We start from the raw sequence: 20,415 nt of genomic DNA on the forward strand, positions 1-20,415 counted from the left end.
ATCAATTATGTATGTATGTATGTATGTATGTATGTATGTATGTATGTATGTATGTATGTATGTATGTATGTATCTAGCTATCTATCTATCACAATAAAGACTGAGAACAAAGAAATAAGAAATAAAAAATCAGAATCAATGCTATCTGTATGACGATGGATGAGAAATCATTTAAGTGATATTTTGTTTTAATATTCAAATGAGTTTCAACCTCTCTAGTCAGAATGATCACATATTAATAACTGTACATACCAAACCAAATAATAGTTTTTTTTTGCTGAACTACTCTGAGTATTGTCGTCTGTATTGTTTTATACAAAACAAAAAAAAATACTCAGCTGCCTCCTTCTCTGCATGCTGAGACGATCAACACATGAGAGTTTTTCTCAGGAGCTTCAGTGCATTTCTCAAATTAGTATTACAATCCTCAAAACTACGTGTTCAACCTTCACACCATCTAGTTACTTGGAGACGTGTGAATGTTAACTTCACAAAGGAGTCATCAACATGTTCTCTAATCTCAGAAGTGCACATTATGAACCTTCAATAGTCAAGTGCAATAGACAAATATTTACATTTCATGATCTGGCAACATACTGCCGTCAATCTCCTTCAATCTCCCACATACAGCAATGTGTGACATTGTACAGCTGAAATTGATACATATGCCACACATATATGATACATATGCCACAGCAGAAAAAGTTTCATTTTTAATCATCGTCATCAACACCTTAGCCATAGATATAGCATAATAAAAAATACTAACTGAGTAAATTGTTATATTGACAACATGACTAAGCATTCTGACTATCTTCGAAAACATTGGAGGAAGGACTTGTCATCTTGATAGCACTGCCATATTCCTTGGTATAAATACTTGCTTTTGAGACATAAACTAAGAATTTTGAGCAAGTTACTTGCTTTTGCAGGTGCACTGTGTGGTGCAGTTTGCACAAACTGTTTTGAGAAATGTGCCAACGTTAATGACAAGAGAAATGCACCAAAGCAACTGAGAAAAACTGGAACACCTTATTCACATCTTGCTCTGCCAGTAGGGGCCGCTGCAGTGTAACAAATCCAGAAAACTCCACAATAGTTTCAAACCAATTTGAAGCAGTGATGATGAAACACCTCTAAAAGAAGACAACACCTGAAAGAGCAAAGCCCCATGGCAGCCCCTGGCCACAGAGATGCTGGGGAGACTGGAACGACTGCAGGACATTACCTCAAGCGTCTGCCGTCTCTTCACAAGCTCACAACTCCACGCACACACACACACACACACACACACACACACACACACACACACACACACACACACACACACACACACACACACACACACACACACACACACACCAGACACACACACACACACACACACACACACAGGAAATTAACTCAAGCGTCTGCTGTCTCTTCACAAGCTCACAACTCCACGCACACACACACACACACGCACACACACACGCACACACACACGCGCACACACACACGCACACAGGAAATTAACTCAAGCGTCTGCTGTCTCTTCACAAGCTCACAACTCCACGCACACACACATTGACGGTTTCAATTGAAATTTGCAGTGGTGTCTTAATTTTGAATATGACTGTCAACTCATTCGATTGTCAATCAGCAGTCGTAGGATGACATCAGAAAAATGTGCAGTGGTCTCTTCATTTTTTCCAGAGCTGTATATATTGTATATATATTAATTCATATAAGTGTCATCATACTTGTACCACCATACTATAGGACATTACATGGGGATCAAAAGAGGGTGTCCAGGCACTGTAATTAACCCAGTGTTTCTCAAACTTTTTTTCTGGGGACCCACTTTTTAAAAATGACAGACTTTCACGACCCAACTCGTGACTGTGGTAGTTAACAAACTAGATCAGTGGTTCTCAAACTTTTTCTTTCATTCCCCACTTTGATCAAGGGGGCATTCTCGAGCCCCACCTGTCCCTCATCGCTCTAAGAAAGTGGTAGGTCAAGCTTAAAATGGTCAAATTTATTGAAATAATGACAAGTTCTAAATATATCCTCTTCAACAGAGTTAAAATCAGCTGGTGCTGCAGATATAATAATAAATAAATACATTACACACATATTTCTGTTTTCCATCAACATATTAGGAAGCATAGGCCATTTTACAGCATTGTACAATATATTCAATGAAATACCAACATGCTGCATTAAATGGATCCATAATCCAGTCATACTGAGCACTGCTGGTTGGGAAATATTTTTGAAATAAACTTTGCAGGGGATGTGATGTAGGCCTACTGTTTAATACATGGGATCACAAGAGTGCCTTCCAATCAGGCGTTTCAGCGATTTGGCTCAGAAATCTCAAAGGCATAATACTGTCGCGTCGAGGCGTCTGTCCCATACTCAAGTTTTTGGTGAATGCAGTAATCTTATTTGCTAGGTGAGGTAGGTGCTTGTCTTTGCCTTGTAACTGGACATTTAACTAAAGACATAGCTAAGATATATCAAATATATAAGCTAAGATAGGCCAGCCGTCAAGAAATGTTCATTAGTGAGCGTGCTTGCAGATTCAAACATGCGCTCTTCCTCCAAGAAGAGGCGACTTCGAACTCAAACACGTAGCTGACAGCACTTTACCTCGGAAAGCCACCTTGCCCTCGCTGTGAAACAGTACAGCCTTTTGGTCAGCTACCATCTCTTAAGCAAAGTCGCGGAGAATAGGACGCTTTTAAGGGCCGGGTTTTGATGAAATTCACCACTCTCACAACAACGTTCAAAATCTCATGTAGGTCTCATGTAGGCAACGTTCAAAATCTCATGTAAGCTGCCTTGACACGAGCGCTTCCCTGTGAATAACACAGTGCGTCCTTTGCGCATTGGGTGCTACCTGGGCCCAGGCTACAGATAAAAAAATAAATAAATAAAAAAAACTCCTGTTTTTCACGTCAGTTCGCGCCCCACCTGGCATGTCTCCGCAACCCACAGTTTGAGAAACGCTGAATTAACCACACAACCTTCAATTTTGGGCTCTTACCTGCAAAATTTGAAGAGGATTTTCTCAAAGACGAGCACAGGCCCAGTGCTGCCCAGGATGGTGAGGGGCTGCCCAGCGAATAGGGAGTAGGCCACTCCCGTCAGGGACGCTCCGAACAGAGACTCAATGGCACTCTGCAGGAGAGACAGGAGCATGGGCCCGGCTGAGTTTAACACTAGGGAGGGCAAATCTACACACACACACACACACACACACACACACACTGACTGCCTGGCAAAATATATACACTTTCAAAGAGTGAGGGAATGAGACAGAAACAAGAAAAAAGCAGAGAGAGTGAGAGAGGAAGAGAGAAAGAGAGAGGAAGAGAGAGAAGGAGAGAGATTCAAAGCTAAATCCATAATGATAAAGAGAGGGAGAGACAGGGGGGTTGTGAAGAGTAGAGAACGAAACGGAGACATTCCTAATTATTCTCCAGACAATGAGTATGAATGGTCATGAAAGGCTGGTGGGATTTAGGGGTGGGGGGGTTGGGGGGGGTTAAACTCACAATGTTGCCCTTGGTGGCCTCCCCCAGCAGGCCCCCGAAAGTGATGACGGGCGACATGCAGGCGCAGTACAGGAAGAGGATGGAGGCCAGGCACTGCAGGCTCAGAGCGTCACGCACGTCGCTCCAGTAGAATGGAGCCTTCCGCCGCACGTCCCGCACCAGCCCGCCGAATATCCTGAGAAAGAAGAGAGAGGAGATGGAGTGCCACAGAGACCGAGGGGGGGGGGTGTAAAGAGAAAGAGGTGGACAGGTAAGGAGAGGAATGGGCAAAGAAAAGGGAGAGAAGAGGAGGATTGCAAATGATAATAAATCAATCTCTAATTGTTATACCACCACCAGCCCACTTCAGTGCTCCTGAGAATCGTTTTCCTGTTGCCTTTTATGGCTTATGCAGATTACACAATTTTTTTGTCTTCCACGATGGTCTTTTGAGATTGACCATATCAGACTAGGCGATCAGAGAACCACAAATTATTGCTGCCTATTGGTCGGAAGATTGGCCACATTATAAGATCATGTAGCCTATCTATCGTAGCCTCCTCATCGTGCGTCGTCATAGTGGCAGTGTCAACAAGGGAGTCGTAAAGATTCCCCAAAAATTGCTAGTCTTTTGGTCGTGGAACATCGCAGACAATAACTCGCTGCTTGTTGAATAGGTCACATTACAAGACGCGTTCCTCCTTCGGTGTTGTTCCCGACTTTTCATATTCGGTCACCACACTGGAAATTTGTCGGCTATGACAAAATTGAGCTGAAATTTTGTAAAACTGTCATTACAAAAACACCTGTGGAGTCGTCACACTGCAACCACTTATAATGTTTATCCCAAGACCCCGTATCTGCCTCTATCTGACCCCCTCCCCTCTCCCTCGCTCTCTCCCCTGCTCTCCAGATGTGCAGGGCCCAGCGCATCTGCTCCTCTCCTCCTTAAACCCCCTTAAATGGCCTGCTTCTCAGGCACAATGGGCTTTCATGCGGATTTTAAGCTCACATCAAAGTGTGCCTGCTCCGGCTAAATATACCTCCTTAATTTAACACAAGGGGACATGAAAGCCTTTTTAAAAATTTGCGCCATTACAGAAACCAAGGACCACACCGCCCCAAAACACACCACCTCACCAAACCCCCACCCCCCCCAAATCTCTAATGCTGCTTTAATAAGGGGCCTCTCATGTCTGCAGCAGCTCTCCTTCATCAAAAGAGACTTAGAGGAAATCCACAATCTGCTGCACACACACACACGCACTCAGCACTTCGCATCTTGTACAATAATAGGGTCAGATGAGTTCAGCCTGCGTGGATGTGACACACTCCAAAGTATGAGTGTGATTCTGTGGGAATTCTGTGGAAAGTGTCTACTTGTCTGTCCGTCTGCCTTTTTCCTTGTGTGTGTGTGTGTGTGTGTGTGTGTGTGCGCGCGTGTGTGTGTGCGTGTGCACATTCATCCCTTACCTCCCTGTTCTCTGGAGCTCCGGCCCAGCCTCGTGTTCCTCCTCTTTCACAGTGTCCGACGTGTGAGCGGAGCCGTTGGGCATGGAGGGCATCTTCCTCTTCTCCTGTGGGCAGCACAGGAGGGCACAGTCAGGTGGGCAAACACGCCAGATGGTTTTGGCACTTCCAGTTTGGTTCTGCCTAAATTAAATTATCTTAACTCTGTCTTCGGCTCTGGTGCCCTGTTTTCCTGTATCAAGTTTCCTGGATCATCATCATTAAAAGGCAGAGTCTGCATCAGATCACATTTTCTGCTTCAATCAAGGCTGTGATTAGGGCCATGCTACATGAGCTTCCTATTAAATTGTTTTTTTTTTTTTATTATACTCCACTTACAGGTGGGTCTCAAACAATTAGAACATTGTGAAAAAGTTCATTCCCCCCCCTAATTTATTTAAAAAATGGAATCATATTCTATATTCATTACATATAGAGCGAAATATTTCAAGCCATTTATTTGTTTTAGTGTAGATTATTATGGCTTACAGCTCATGAAAATCAAAAATCTATTTCTCAAAATATTAAAATAAATATTTTACGCTCTCATTGACACCCTTCACGAGGCAAAGGTGGTCATTGCTGAAAGGGCAGTCTGTTCACAGAGTGCTGTATCAAAGCACTTTCATGGAAACTTGTAGGAAAAGGTGTACAGGCAAAAAGGATGACCGCAACCTTAAGAGAATTGTCAAGCAAAGCCGATTCAAGAACTTGGGGGAACTTCAGAAGGAGTGGACTGAGGCTGGAGTCTGCTTCAAGAGCCACCACGCACAGACGTGAAATGGGCTACAAGTGCCACATTCCTATTGTCAAGCCACTCCTGAATCAGAGACCAGGTTAGAGCGTCTTACCTGGGCTAAAAATAGACAGAACTGGACCGTTGCTCAGTGGTCCAAACTCCTCTTTTCACATAAAAACAGAATTTGCATTTCATTTGAATATCAAGGTCCAATCAATGTCTCAAGAGTCTGGAGGAAGAGTGGAGAGGCACAGAATCCAAGTTGCTTGAAGTCCAGTTTGATGTCTCCACAGTCAGTGATGATTTGGGGTGCCATGTCATCTGTTGGTGTTGGTCCACTGTGTTTTATCAAGTCCAGCGTCCACACAACGCAGCCTTCTACCAGGATATTTTAGAGCACTTCATGCTTCCATCTGCTGACAAGCTTTATGGAGATGCCACAGTGTCAAAACTGCTAGTAACTGGTTTGCTTACAATGGTATTACTGTGCTTAATTGGCCAGACAACTCATCTGACCTGAACCCCATAGAGAATCTATGGTTTATTGTCAAGAGGAAAATGAGAGGCACCAGAACCAACAATACAGACGACCTTAAGGCCGCTATCAAAGCAACCTGGACTTCCATCAGCTCCATACCAACACCTCAGCAGTGCCACAGGCTGATTGCCTCCATACCATGCCACATTGATGCAGTAATTTGTGCAAAAGCAGCCCGACCAAGTATTGAGTGTATAAATTAACTATTTTAGATTAGTCAGATTAAGTTAATTTATTTTCAAAAGGTCAACATTTCTGTATTATGACCTATTTATTTTAATATTTTGAGATACTGATTTTTCGTTTTCATGAGCCGTAAGCCCTAATCATCAAAAATAAATTATTTCCACGATATTCTAATTTTTTTGAGACCCACCTGTATATGCATGTCGTTAATATTCACATATGATTATGCTTACCCCATGCTAACCCAGTACATTTTCTAATGACACAGAGGACCTTGTATGCAATGAAGGTAGTGTCCGCATTTCATTTTGGTCAAAATGAGAGAATTGCTCCTCACTGTTTTCTAGCAGTCTGTTCAGTGTGTTAGGAGCTTATCAACAGTATTTTTCCACAATTGTGGACTTCTAACCTTAAACAAACTGGCAATTACAATCTGTTTCTACAGCTCTTTAGCCTAGAAATCTAGACGCACCCTAGCGGCAGCAAATTACATTTGCTGCCAGGGCTAGTATAGCAACTCTCCGTTGGCTTGTGAGCTGGAAAAATCAAACTTCTATCAGGCCAATCAAATCGTGTATAGAGACGTTAGGCGGGCTTAACATAATGATTGATAGCAGAGTTGCAACGGTTTGGCGTGAATTCTTTGCTACTTGAAAACAAAGAAGATGGATGTTGCTGTTGGCGAGCAGCGTGACACGAGTTAAGCTTTTTTTAAGTTGGCAAAAGTTTGAACTAGCCAACTAGCTCCGCTGGTGGGAAAACGTATGAGACTCATAGAGCTGTCCTATTGCGTGCAGAGGGAATTTGAAAGACTACCAATTATCCCACCCCTCGGACTGAGCACTGCCAACGGTGAGTGCCCAGACCCTACATTTTAATGTGGGTCTGGCTGGTCAGGCTAACAACTCCTCTCTGTGAGATACTTGGGTTTAATAACTTCTACAGGTTATGAAATGATTGATGATAATCAAATGATGTCCTTTAGCTACAATGGGACTTTTACCACTTATTGCCACATGTTCTAAGGGACAGGGAAAGTGGGGGGAAAGATAGGGCTGCTTCCCCTACCTGAGACGGGACGCTCTTCGGTGGCTCGATGCGGATAGTGGGGTCCCACTCTCCTGGGGGCAGCACAGTCACCTGGTCCAGGAACTCATCGATGCCCGACAGGAGGTCATTACGATCTTTGGCTTTATAAGCTACATCATGGAAAATCTGCCCACAGAAGGGGTGGAAGACATTGTGTAAGTGTAAGGGAGTGTAAGATTATGTTGATGTAATGACACACACACACACACACACACACACATAAAAGATTTAACATGGTACAGCAAGAGGGCAACCATTTTGCTTTGTTAAAACCTAGCCTGAGGAGGAGAGAGACATTCGTACCTCATCAGTCATTAGGGTGGCTATGGAGCGGCCGATCTCGTGGTATTGGGGCCCTTTTCCAAAAGGACCGAGCAGCAGAAACAGGAACCTGCCCATAGAGCACACGCCAACCGCATAAACACACCATTCCGTCTGCCCATGGGCACAGCATGGGTCTACTCCCTGTGCACACAGCACTAAGTACTGCACTCAGGCTAATAATAAAGATGCTATCAGATTAAAGCCAACAAATGCAGTTGCATAAAGCACATGGTCAAGTAAGTATGCTCCAGGGATGGAGCAGTTTGTTAGTGATTTATAATACGAAGAACAGAGGTGTGCGTGTGTGTGTGTGTGTGTGTGTGTGTGTGTGTTTGTTTGTATGGAGTGGAGTTCAAACTTCACACCTTTAAACCTTATAAGGGGATGTGCAGAAACTGTGGTTTAAATAGAGTGCATCTTTCTGTGACCTGCAGAGGCTTGGTTGCTGAGTTTGTTTGTGTGTTTGTGTGTGTGTGTGTGTGTGTGTGTGTGTGTGTGCGCGTGTGTGTGTGTGCGTGTGAATGTGTGTGTGTGTGTCTGTGTGAGATACCTGGTGGGCACTGGGACCTCGGTGAGGCCTGTGAGCAGCACGGCTGGGGATAACCGCAAGAAAGCGATGATGGGCCGCTCCAGGAAGTCCACCTCCCCCACCAGCACGTTGGAGGCCTCGGCCCCAGGAGGGATCTTCTTCATGAAGTGCATGTCCACCTACGGAGGGGGGGGGGGGGGGGGGGGGACATTGAGAGTGAGTCCCCTGTGTGTATATACAGTCCCCACTGTGGTCTTACTTACCCAGGTTTGTGTCACTAAACCACGTACTTGGAATACCCCGCAGATATTCTAGTTATGCGCTGTCCCGTCAACAACAACAACAAACAAACAGCCTGGGAGGGGTTGAGGAGGAGGGTTGCTAGTAGAAAGAATCTGAAGAGGAATGCTGTGCGTCTCCACACTGGGCCAGCGGGCCCTGGCACTCTCCCCCTCGTGCTGCTATGTTGGCAGGCTGAAGCAGCCCATCTGGCAGCGGCACAACTACAGAGGAAGAGTTGGACAGGAGGCCCACCTCTACTGCCAAGGTGGGGCAGGAGCCAGGTTTACGGTACTCTCTGCAGCACTATGGTGTGGTGTGTGTGTGTGTGTGTGTGTGTGTGTGTGTGTGTGTGTGTGTGTGTGCAGCAAAAGAATAACAACAATAACAACAACAACATCAAAAAGGCATCCCAGAGCAAACTTGTTATTGCACTTGAGAGCACTGGGCACGTGAACTCCCTTTGTTATGGCAAGAGCTTGTGGAACACCACAGAGCATGCTCGCACAACACTTACGACACTCGTTTCACACCCAGGACCTCGGGGCAGTGATTGCACAACTATGACAAACAATCTGAAAGCACAATCACTCGATCAGGCAGTGTAAGGCAGATCAGTGTAAGGCAGAGACAATGAGAGAGAGAGAGAGAGAGAAATAAATAATTTGGGGCCCTGATCTGGTCCAGCTGGTGTTGAGCGGGAGCATGGGGGTCCACTGCGGTGGAGAACCAATGTTATCAGACAGCCAACTGATACTCTGGCTCAAGCTGTGTGCCACACACAGGGATACGGGTACAACACTGCCTCCACACCTGGTCATGTTTTCCTCCCTGCGAGTCCCGCTCAGCTAACCTGGATCTGCACCCGTGGGAACTCCTGGGTCTAAGCTGTGGACCACACCCGATGGCCCTTCCCTGGACCTCAGAGTTGGTTACTGGAATAATAACAAATATTGTCCTTCAACACCTCCAGGAGTTCTTCTCAGACTCCAGGGACGGCCATTTCTCTTCTCTGACAGCTACTTGAGATGACTCCTCCATCCTGACTCACATGGGGCGCACGCTGGGACTTTCAAATCCAAACACCAAACACGGTTACACAAAACCGAGTGTGCCAACAAACAAAAGCACAACGACAACATAAGATCACATCACACACACACACAGATAGGAAATCTCGGGTTATAAAAAAATCCACAAAGCTCCATGGTGGCTTTGGGTCTTAAGGTTCTCACAGGTTCCAGACACAAGATTACAACACCGAGGCCTAACACACAGCAGCCATGCCACGAAACACTTTCAGGCAACCACAGTCATTAAAGGCCAATCACAACCACAGGGCTCCACAACAGGATGTCACAGTCACAGGGCAGCTTCCACAAAACGACACTGACCAACGACCAACGAGAACCCAGACTGGAGTCAGGGCAACAGAGAGACTTACGGTTGGCCTTCCAGAGCTCCCACCAAGGGCACCACAACTACAGTGAAACGACGGGTGGCATTTCTGGTGCAGGTGGTGGTCAAGATGGAGCAGCACGAAACCAGACAACACAAGAGGCATCATAAGGAATGTTGGCACTCAATCTGATTCCACATGTCTCAATCTACTACCCCCTAGACAGATCTCAAGCCCCCAGAGTGCACTCCTCTTCTGTAAAGGGCTGAAGAACAAGTGAAACTTTTAGCTCAACAGGTTCAATATTGCACCGCCAGCATAAAAGGGTCTCCTCACCGAAAACACTGCTGGTACACTGTACTGTACACTACAGTAGTTACTTTCAATAAAAGTGAGGGAGGGACTGCTGGCTAAACATAAATATTAATGCATGTGTAATGTTTGTTTACCATCACAAACACCAACATTTAACATCTTAAACTTGTAAACAAAAGGGTGATCAGTAGGGGTGTAAAGATTAACCAATACGTATCGGTATCCGTTTTTAACGTGTAAGATACGACTACATCGATACGTGAAGCCCCGTATCGGAATAAAACTGAAATGAACCGGTCGCTATATCGATTTACTTGTTACGAATCGGTTCACAACCTTTTCTGCTCGCTCAGACTCTCATTTAGGTTGCCAGCAGCGCGTTCATCCCACTTCCTGTTTTGAAGCTACACGTGGCATGGATTTGTGGGTAATGCAGTTCGTTTTTGGCTACATTCATTGCCCAAAGTTGTCAAAGGACCTCATTACCCATACATCTACTGCAACTTAAGCACATGACAACTCGCACTCGGTCGTTTGTTTGACAATTGTTGACAATACTGTTTTGTTTTTCAAAGTCCAGCACGAAATTAAACACTTACTATAGCATTCCTAAAAAGCAATGATAGTCTGTAGAGTAGCCTTACGTTTGATAAAGGGATTTCCTTAATGTTCCTAAGCCCAGAGAGTTCATTGACATGTAGGCCTATTTTATTCTTGTAGGCTATATGAGAAAAGGCCAAGAGTGTCTTAAGCACTGTTTTATTTTATTTCGGTATTGTCTAACCTCAACAATAGGCTACAGCTCCTTGAAAGCAATCAGATATAACTATAAAATCTAGTCTCTAAAAATTTATTTTTATGTTGTATTTGGCTGCTGTATTTGACTGAAATGTAGACTATTCTTTTTTCATTTTCAATACAGTATATGATACAAATCTCAGTTTAGATAATCATATTCACACATTTTTTTTGCCTAATTGACAACCATGACCATGATAATTGATAATATAAAATGAATGTGCACCTTAAGCAAATGATAAAAAAATCTTTCAGAATGCTTTTCATTCTTGAACTGCACCGAATTGCATCGAATCGAATCGCATCGAATCGTACTGAATCGTTTTTTATGAACATGTATCTTTTCTTGTATCGAATCGTGCCCATGAATCTAGATGCGAATCGCATCGTCTTTTACATGAGAGATTCACACCCCTAGTGATCAGTGACTGTGTGTTCTGTCTACATCTGTCGATTGTTATCCTCTCCAATGCACAGCACCGGGGGTTGCTTCCACATGCTGACATGTGCTTGTCCACTTCTGTGAAAGAGAAGAAACAGTGTGTGTTGTATTGTACTGCACCTCAACAGTCTAGGATTATAGTTGTCTATGCCAGAGGAGAGCAGGCCAGTTGACAGCGAGACCTGCTGCAGCTGAACGCTTTGACCGCTGACCAACTCCTGACAGGATTAACGGGGACCTGACAGAACTTGTGTGGCTTTGAAAAAAAAGTAACAAGAAAATGTCAGTTTGTGTGTGTGTGTGTGTGTGTGTGTGTGTGTGTGTGTGTGTGTGTGTGTGTGTACACTACAGTGAAGACTTTGGAAGTATAAAAAATAAAAAAAGTTTCTGGCAACTAATGGTAGCGAACGTCACATACGGCTCTCTCTTCTGAAGACAGCCTGCATTTCTGTGGCCTTCCAACCGCTCTGACTGTGGATTGAGACACCATCACATGTCTCGGTCAAAATGCTTACCAAGCCCTTGCAAGACATCTGAAACACCCGAACAAAAACGGGGAAGAAAATGAAGATTGCTTAGAGACAACTAAACAGGAGATGTGTAGAGGTTTCTGTGGCTTTCTGAGTAATCTTTAGTGTTACTAAAGAGGATGTGTGAATGTGGATGTGGTTGGGTGAGTATAGGGGTTGCTGTGGTTTGTGGAGAATAGGGGGTCTGGATTAAAGCAATTTGTTTGGGGGGTCTAGTGGCAGCAGACAAAGAAGGGCAGGGGAAGATGTAGACTTCAGGGATGGACAGGGGAAGATGTAGACTTCAGGGATGGACAGGGGAAGATGTAGACTTCAGGGATGGGAAACATTAACCAAAAAGATCAAAGGGAGTGCTGATTTCATCACGGTGTAGACATGCATTGGCTTTAGATCAGGGGTTTAAACCAGTGGTCCGCGGCCCACTTGTGGTTCTGTGAGGACATTGCTGGTGGACCCTGACCATGGATTCAGTTATGTAGTTGCAATGTGGGAATCAGTGTTTTTATTCAATGGTGGTCCTGGGGTTATGTAATTAGCCAGAATGGTGGTCCCTGGTTCACAATCAGTTGAAAACCCCTGCTTTAGAACAATGCAACTGTGGCCAAAGAAGGATAGGGTTTTACGTGTGTGTGTGTGTGGGGTTGCTGTGGTTTGTGGAGAATAGAATAACACATCACATATAAACAGGGGTCTGCTCTGATTAACAGCAATTTGTTTGGGGGGGTCTAGTGGCAGCAGACAAAGAAGGGCAGGGGAAGATGTAGACTTCAGGGATGGACAGGGGAAGATGTAGACTTCAGGGATGGACAGGGGAAGATGTAGACTTCAGGGATGGGAAACATTAACCAAAAAGATCAAAGGGAGTGCTGATTTCACCACGGTGTAGACATGCATTGGCTTTAGATCAGGGGTTTAAACCAGTGGTCCGCGGCCCACTTGTGGTTCTGTGAGGACATTGCTGGTGGACCCTGACCATGGATTCAGTTATGTAGTTGCAATGTGGGAATCAGTGTTTTTATTCAATGGTGGTCCTGGGGTTATGTAATTAGCCAGAATGGTGGTCCCTGGTTCACAATCAGTTGAAAACCCCTGCTTTAGAACAATGCAACTGTGGCCAAAGAAGGATAGGGTTTACATGTGTGTGTGTGTGTGTGTGTGTGTGTGTGTGTGTGTGTGTGTGTGTGTAGAGGTACGTGTGCTTGCTTGCATATCTGGGATAATGGATAATAATGGATGGCTGGAAACACAAAGAGCCCTTTTGAGAGAGCGAGCGAGACAGAAAAGGAGTGCCGCAGCGGAGGGGTCACCTTGCTGAAGTCCACCGTGCTGTTCTCACGGCTGCCCCCTGCTCCGTTGATGCGGCCCTCGCTGGGCTTGCTGTTCTCCAGGCTCCCAGGGGCCGACTGTGGGGACGCCAGCAGTCCTGCCAAGAGTAGAGTGGGGTGGCGGAGGGGAGGGGGAAAAGAACCAATCAGTGATTATGAAAACATCTGAAACAGAGGTGGTTTTCTGGCCTATGCATGCCATGCTGTGTACACATCAGTAAGACCCTGTGGCCACGCACACTTACAGTGCAAGGCTGCCGACATGCAAACTAACAAGTAGGGATGCACCTATTGTGGAATTCTGGACTGATACAGATAACAATGTTTAAAATAACAATTTGCCCAATAACAGATGTTGATACCAATATATTTGTATTTGTTTATTTACTTTGTTTTTGTTGTTAATTATGCCTTTTATTGGCAGAGAAACAAAAATGAATCTTTCCAAGCCTTCCATCCCCTCATAGCACCATCTCTGAATGTGCCAATTCAAAACATAGCACAACATTTAACTAGTGCAGAATTGATTTGCAAAATAGCAGCCACTGCCATCAGTAAATGCTATGCAATTTGCCGATGACTGACACCAGTCAACAATGCCGATATTGGCCGATACCGACGCTAGGCCAATTACTGCTGGGCAGCAGTACCCACGGGACAAAGAGCAAAGTCCTGATACACAGGACGGTATTTTCCATCGCAATGCCCTCTAGCCAAGGGTGAGCAGGGGGACACAATGGCAACAGCACACAACACGACACGACAAAGTACAGCCACTGATCAACTTCAACTTAACTTCCAAAGCACTGGCATTGTAATTGTGCTCGTAACCCAATTACAGAAAAAACACCAAGTATTGGGAATGTGCCTTCAAGGCCAGCATGTGATGGTGTCTGTTTGCCATAAATCAACCCTGAAATTAATAACATGCAGTGCACCACTCTGCTTTGTGGCAAAATGGCCTGTCTAACAAGCAACGATGTTTATTAGAGACTGCCCCCAGAATCAGGGGCCATGGTGGAGGGACACGCATTAGAATTGAGGCAGAAGATCTTAGACCAATGTCCGCACATCTAAATCTCACAATGATGAGCCAACTGTGCTAAAGAGTGTGCGTCTGTGTGTGTGTGTGTGTGTGTTTCTGTGAGTGTTTTGTGTGTGTGTGTGTTTCTGTGAGTGTTTGTGTGCCTGTGTGTTGGAGAGGGGGCAGAGGTGCATTACCAGATCTCATTATTATTCTAGATGATTATTTTGCTGCACACAGGCGCCCCTGCCTCAGAATAGGCTAGAGACAAGAGCAGTGACTCAAGAGGCACTCCACAAGAGGCAAAGGAATACCAATGAGTTCATCAGATCTCCCCACTCCACGAGAGGAAAAGGAACACCAATGAGTTCATCAGATCTCCCCACTCAGGCCAGGGAGTCTAGCATTCAATGACTTGGGAGAGATGGCATATGGCATATGGCATGAGCTGCGTTCATCATCACATCACACACACACACACACACACACAGACACAGAGAGAGGAGTAAGGACAAGGTTTCACAATTATACGAGAAAAAGTTACTTTCTCCCACTCCATCAAGTCTGTGCTTTTATAAACAACAACGCAAATACACACACACACACACACACACACACACAAAACACACACACACACACACACACATTGCAAAACGCTGCTCTGGACACCATGACATCACTGGGTTCCTTGATCCCAAGGGCTCATCTTACTGTGTCAGAGGGGTGCAACACGAGTCTCACACTCCCAAGTTCAGCTCACGCACGCACGCGCACACACACACATGCACACACACACACACACACACACTTTATTAGCACCCACCAGTGAGGTGCCAAGTGCTGGTGAGAGACGTATAACATGGTGCTGAATTCACCTGTCAGAGTTAGCACGTCACAATGCAAGTGCTGCTGGGTGGGTGTGTCTGTCAGTCTTTGTATGTGTGAGTTTTGTTTGTATGCGTTTGTGAGACAACTAGCACACACACACACACACACACCTCTGTAAAGGTATACTTCCCATTTCTGATGACGCTATCCCACAGTTAAGTAAACGCGCACCACTTTTAAAGGTCAGCGGCTCCAGTTGCTCGCTGAGCTGAACTTAACAGATGATTTGTGAAAAGCCAACTTCATAAATCTGGGCTTCATAAAGCTCAGCTTACCCTCCACGCAGGGGGGTCCAACTCACCTCAGCCCCTAAAAATAAGCCTTCCCTCACACTCCGTGTCCTGATGACCTCTCACCCTTCTCACCGCCCGACAAGCAGCAAGTCCTCGGGCACTAGACCGCTGCCCCTCGCCCATGGCAGACTCCATGTCTAGTAAGCAGAAGAGTTCTTTTTTTCTTCTTCGAGTGTATTTTTAAACGGACAGCGTCTAAATCAAAGCGAACCGAGGCCACGTTAGACACACGTGCCCGTCTGCGCAGGGGAGTGTGAAGCCTGTATCCAGTGACAGCCAGGTAAGCAACTTCCAGACCGTCAAATCTCTGCACTCACACACCAGACTGGTGGGATCGCCAAATGAGGCAATTTAGTCGGCTCACATTCACTACCCCACACACACACACACACACAGCCGTTGGCAAGATGCATGCCTCTACACGAAAGTTATAGTGTGGTTTTGAAATCAATCACACACATAAACATATGAAAGCAGACACAACCTTATAGACACACACACACACACACACACACACACACACACACACACACACACACACAACTTCACACAAACCACACGCATTACACAAGAATAGACCAGGCTACACACTGGCATGGGGATGGGGAGGGAGCGGTGGGGTTATTGGGGTGGGGGTGTAAGGGGGTCAGGCAGGCAGGAGTGGTCTGTGGTCATGCAGATGGACTCCCTGCCTGGGGTGATATTTGCCTTCTGCTGGAGCCAGGAGCCAGGCCAGGTGGGCGGTGTCCGGCACAGGGCCCTCCTCTATGAGGGGCAGGTCTGAGCGCGGGGGGGAGAGCCCGTCCCGCTTCTCCTCGTCCTCCTCGGGTGGGAAGACCACCACCTGAGGAATGCCCGCTTGGTCACCGGGGTCAACCAGGATCTGGGGGCCGAGCAGGGGGGGACCGGAGAAGTGCGGGGCCGGCGTGGAGCAGCGGGGGGTCGGGGGCGTGTTTCTGGGGGTGGCCGTCGGGGTGACTGTGGGGGTGACTGTGGGGGAGGCGGTGAGGGAGGAGGTGGGGGGAGGAGGTGAGGTGACTGAGGAGAAGTGAAGAGCGGCTGCCGAGGGAGAAACGGGACTTCTTGGAGGGGCGGCGGGAGTGAGGGGGGGTGCCGTAGCTGCCAATGGAGGAGGTGCGCTTCAGCAGAGACAGGCGGGAGGAGGAGAGACCCTCCCCTAAAGATGAGAGGGGAGAAGAAAGGAGAGGCGAGAGAGAAGAGAGGAAAGGAATGGAAAGAAAGGGACAAAAGGGAGGAGGAGATGAGAACAGAGGAGAGCAGTAGTGGAGGAGAAGGGGAGGAGATGAGAACAGAGGAGAGCAGTAGTGGAAGAGAAGGGGAGGAGATGAGAACAGAGGAGAGCAGTAGTGGAAGAGAAGGGGAGGAGGAGATGAGAACAGAGGAGAGCAGTAGTGGAGGAGAAGGGGAGGAGATGAGAACAGAGGAGAGCAGTAGTGGAAGAGAAGGGGAGGAGGAGATGAGAACAGAGGAGAGCAGTAGTGGAGGAGAAGGGGAGGAGGAGACGAGAGGAGACGAGAGGAGAAGAGAACCAGTGCAGTGGAAAAGAGGATGACAAGGGAGAGAAAGGGATGAGAGAGAGCAGTGAAAGAGGAGTCAGGAAAGAAGGATGGAATTGGTTGGGGGGTGGGGGGGTTGGTGGAGAAAAGATGAAAATGAATGGTTTGCCGTCAACATCATGATGTCACACTGGTGAGGCATGCTGGGAAGTGAGTGGGCAAGTGAGAGAGGAAGTGCTGGTGAGAAAGAAGAAGCAACACAGCCCTGTGAAATACAGACACACACACACACACACACACACACACAGCTGATAACAGACAGACACACACACACACACTCACGCCACACAGCTGATAACAGATAGACACACACACACACTCACGCCACACAGCTGATAAGACAGACACAGACACACACACACACACACACACACACACCATTATACAAGCACCCCCAACACGTGCCAGTGTACGTAACTGAATTTGTACAAGCTGGCTTGGGCCTTAGGCATTAGTTGAATGAAGCAACTTGTATGGCTGTTTTTTTCACGCAATCTTGAAAAAAGGAGAAGCATGGTCCACTTTACTGATCGTGCAAGTAACCAAAGCGGTGGCCAACCATGCTTCACTTCACACACTGCAGGTGGCCTTCTCCAGCCAGCCTCTGACACACACCCTCTGTGAAACTCACACCTTCCGTTTCACAGAGCGTTCACACCACCAGTTTAGTTCGGCTGCTCCAGACTACGACTACAACTAGGATTATGACCACACACAGACAAACACACACACACACACACACACACAACACAGTAGAGTTGTGTCTTTGTGAGGACTTCTTCTAGGATAAGGATAAAAGCTGAGGAAACAAGCAGGGGATTGCAGGACTGTTGGAAACATCACTGTTAAGAAAGAAACCACTTGGTTAAGATAATAATAATAAAAAAACAACGGGCCTCTTCCAGAAAAAGTTAAGAGAGAAAAACAGGAACGCTGCAAAGGGGAAAAAACAGAATGACCTCAACATGAATGGTCTCTACAATGGTCAAAGTGTGAAGAAGTGAATAACCAATAAAAAAATAGAAAATAAAAATAAAAAAATAAACAGAAAAAATCAGTGATTCTTAAGATTATATACTGTATATTTAAAGTTGATTTTAAGTGAGTAAGAAAAGAGCGGGTTGCAGGTGGGGGCATGCTCACCATTGCGCTCAAGCAGGTGGGGGTCGGAGTGTTTCTTGCCTATGTCGGCGAAGGAGCGCACCAGGGGGATGCGGTTGCTCAGCTTCTTCTCGCTCTGGTGGTGGTGCCGCTTCAGCATGGCCTCCCGCACCTTCTCCCGCAGAGACTCGTCCAGCTGGCCCGACGCCACCATGCTGTCAATCACCATGTCTGCACACGCGCACGCACGCACGCACGCACGCGCACACAGCACACACACACACACACACACACACACACACACACACACACTGTAAGGATACATGAGAAAACGGGATTCTCACACTTACATCAACGTGTGGGCTTTTACACATACACACATCCACACACCCAGTACACATAATACACACAAACACACAAACTGTACTCACATCTACTTACACTTGTCACATTACATCTTGTAGTCAGTAGATGGTTGTATTGAGAGTGAGTGATATACAGTACTTCACAAATGTAACCAACATTCTTCTCAATATAGGCAACCCCTAAATGTTGAGCATGGCTGCTAGCACTTTGCTTTTACAGTCAAGGTACAGCATCGCCCAGCCTTCACAGAGAGACCTTTGTGTCTCTATATGCTATTGTTGTTGCTGATTTTCCACTGTTGTCCTAATGTGGTAACTTTTCTGTAATACATTTTATTAAAAGAAGAGGGCGTTTGGTGGGGTGGAGAGGCTCGATCTTCCCAATTAACACTTCCACCATCATAAAGGAGAGTGAGAGGAACATTAGAGTTTAAGCAAAAAATAAAAACCTTCACTTTAAGTCTCTTGAGTCTGATTGCCTTGGCGCACTGGATGCATTGTGTGTGATCTCCACTGATTCTTATCAGCTCACCAGCTCGCATGGCATCCCGCGTCTCCTGTGCTCTGAGTGCTCTGTCTCACCTGTTTACACGGACGGCCAAAAGCAGCTGCCACACCTGCACCTGCTGTGTGGCTCCGTATGACGAGTATGCAAAAGTGAGTGCCTTTATCAGGAGCCACATGTGCTACATGTCCTAGTGTGATGTTTAATGACGTAGTATCATCTCCCAGAAGTGTGCTTTTGTTAGCACACTAACCGGGGCGCCTGCTCCAATACAATGTCTGAGCCTGCAAGTATGCAAGTATGTACTGTTCATGTAAATGTAATGTAAATCCATAGTATCCAGCATGCACTGGGTAGAGTGCAGCGGTGCGGTGGGCATGTTCTTCTCCTGCTCTCCCACACCTGTTTCAACTCATGAGGTAATTGCTGTGTCCTAGTGTGGGGCAGGTGCTTAGGCTGGATTATCAAACGCTAACAGCTAATCATAATAAGGTGCTTCCCAGCTCTTGACTTGCAGCGTGTCCTTGTGGGATCATGGTGTTAGAGGCTGGCACAGGGTAATTTGGCACATGCACACACACACACACACACACACACTTCCAGATGTGTTTTGTATACTGTGTATAATGAAGTTGCACGCATACACACACATAAAGCACATACTGCATCCAAGGGCCAGATGTGTTTGATGTGCTGTGCAGACATGCACACACACACACACACACACACACACACACACACACACACACAGACACAATCTGTCCATCATTATGGTAAATTCATGGCTAAATCCCAGGTAAAGAACGCGCACACACACCTGCAATGTCGTCGATGCTGTTGGCCCTCATGTCCAGCATGACGGTGCCGTTGAGGATGCAGGAGCGCAGCTCAAACAGGCTGTGCAGGGAGAGGGTGGCCACATAGGGCTTACTCCACCTCTCACCACCATCCTCCACGTCCTCCTCAAACTTCAGCCACCTGTCAACACACACACACACGCAGCATATGCACAAACACATATGCACAAAACATGTACAGGCAGACAGACAGACATACAGACACACACACACCATAAAAATAGTTGTGAATCACACAGGTGCAGAGCAATGTACACAGCTGGAGGACCACCCGCCATA

General features: G+C 46.3%; 1 protein-coding gene across 5 annotated transcripts in view; it reads right to left on the bottom strand.

Annotated features, from left to right (window-relative positions):
* Positions 1 to 20,415, bottom strand: part of LOC125306613 (sodium bicarbonate cotransporter 3-like) — a 63,226-nt gene that overhangs the window by 14,000 nt on the left and 28,811 nt on the right. For all 5 annotated transcript variants that reach the window (XR_007195581.1, XM_048262081.1, XM_048262082.1 and 2 more), the window contains exons 5-13: positions 20,097 to 20,257; positions 18,452 to 18,640; positions 13,509 to 13,624; positions 8,460 to 8,617; positions 7,889 to 7,976; positions 7,565 to 7,711; positions 4,998 to 5,101; positions 3,546 to 3,720; positions 3,035 to 3,168 (exon numbers count right to left, since the gene is read on the bottom strand). Coding sequence is in view for 4 of the 5 variants with exons in the window: in XM_048262081.1 (XP_048118038.1) it covers positions 3,035 to 3,168; positions 3,546 to 3,720; positions 4,998 to 5,101; positions 7,565 to 7,711; positions 7,889 to 7,976; positions 8,460 to 8,617; positions 13,509 to 13,624; positions 18,452 to 18,640; positions 20,097 to 20,257 (1,272 nt within the window). In the remaining variant the exon portion in view is untranslated. The remainder of the gene's footprint in view (positions 1 to 3,034; positions 3,169 to 3,545; positions 3,721 to 4,997; positions 5,102 to 7,564; positions 7,712 to 7,888; positions 7,977 to 8,459; positions 8,618 to 13,508; positions 13,625 to 18,451; positions 18,641 to 20,096; positions 20,258 to 20,415) is intronic.

The sequence above is a fragment of the Alosa alosa genome, chromosome 13 (assembly GCF_017589495.1).
Source record: "Alosa alosa isolate M-15738 ecotype Scorff River chromosome 13, AALO_Geno_1.1, whole genome shotgun sequence".
Lineage (NCBI taxonomy): Eukaryota > Metazoa > Chordata > Actinopteri > Clupeiformes > Clupeidae > Alosa > Alosa alosa.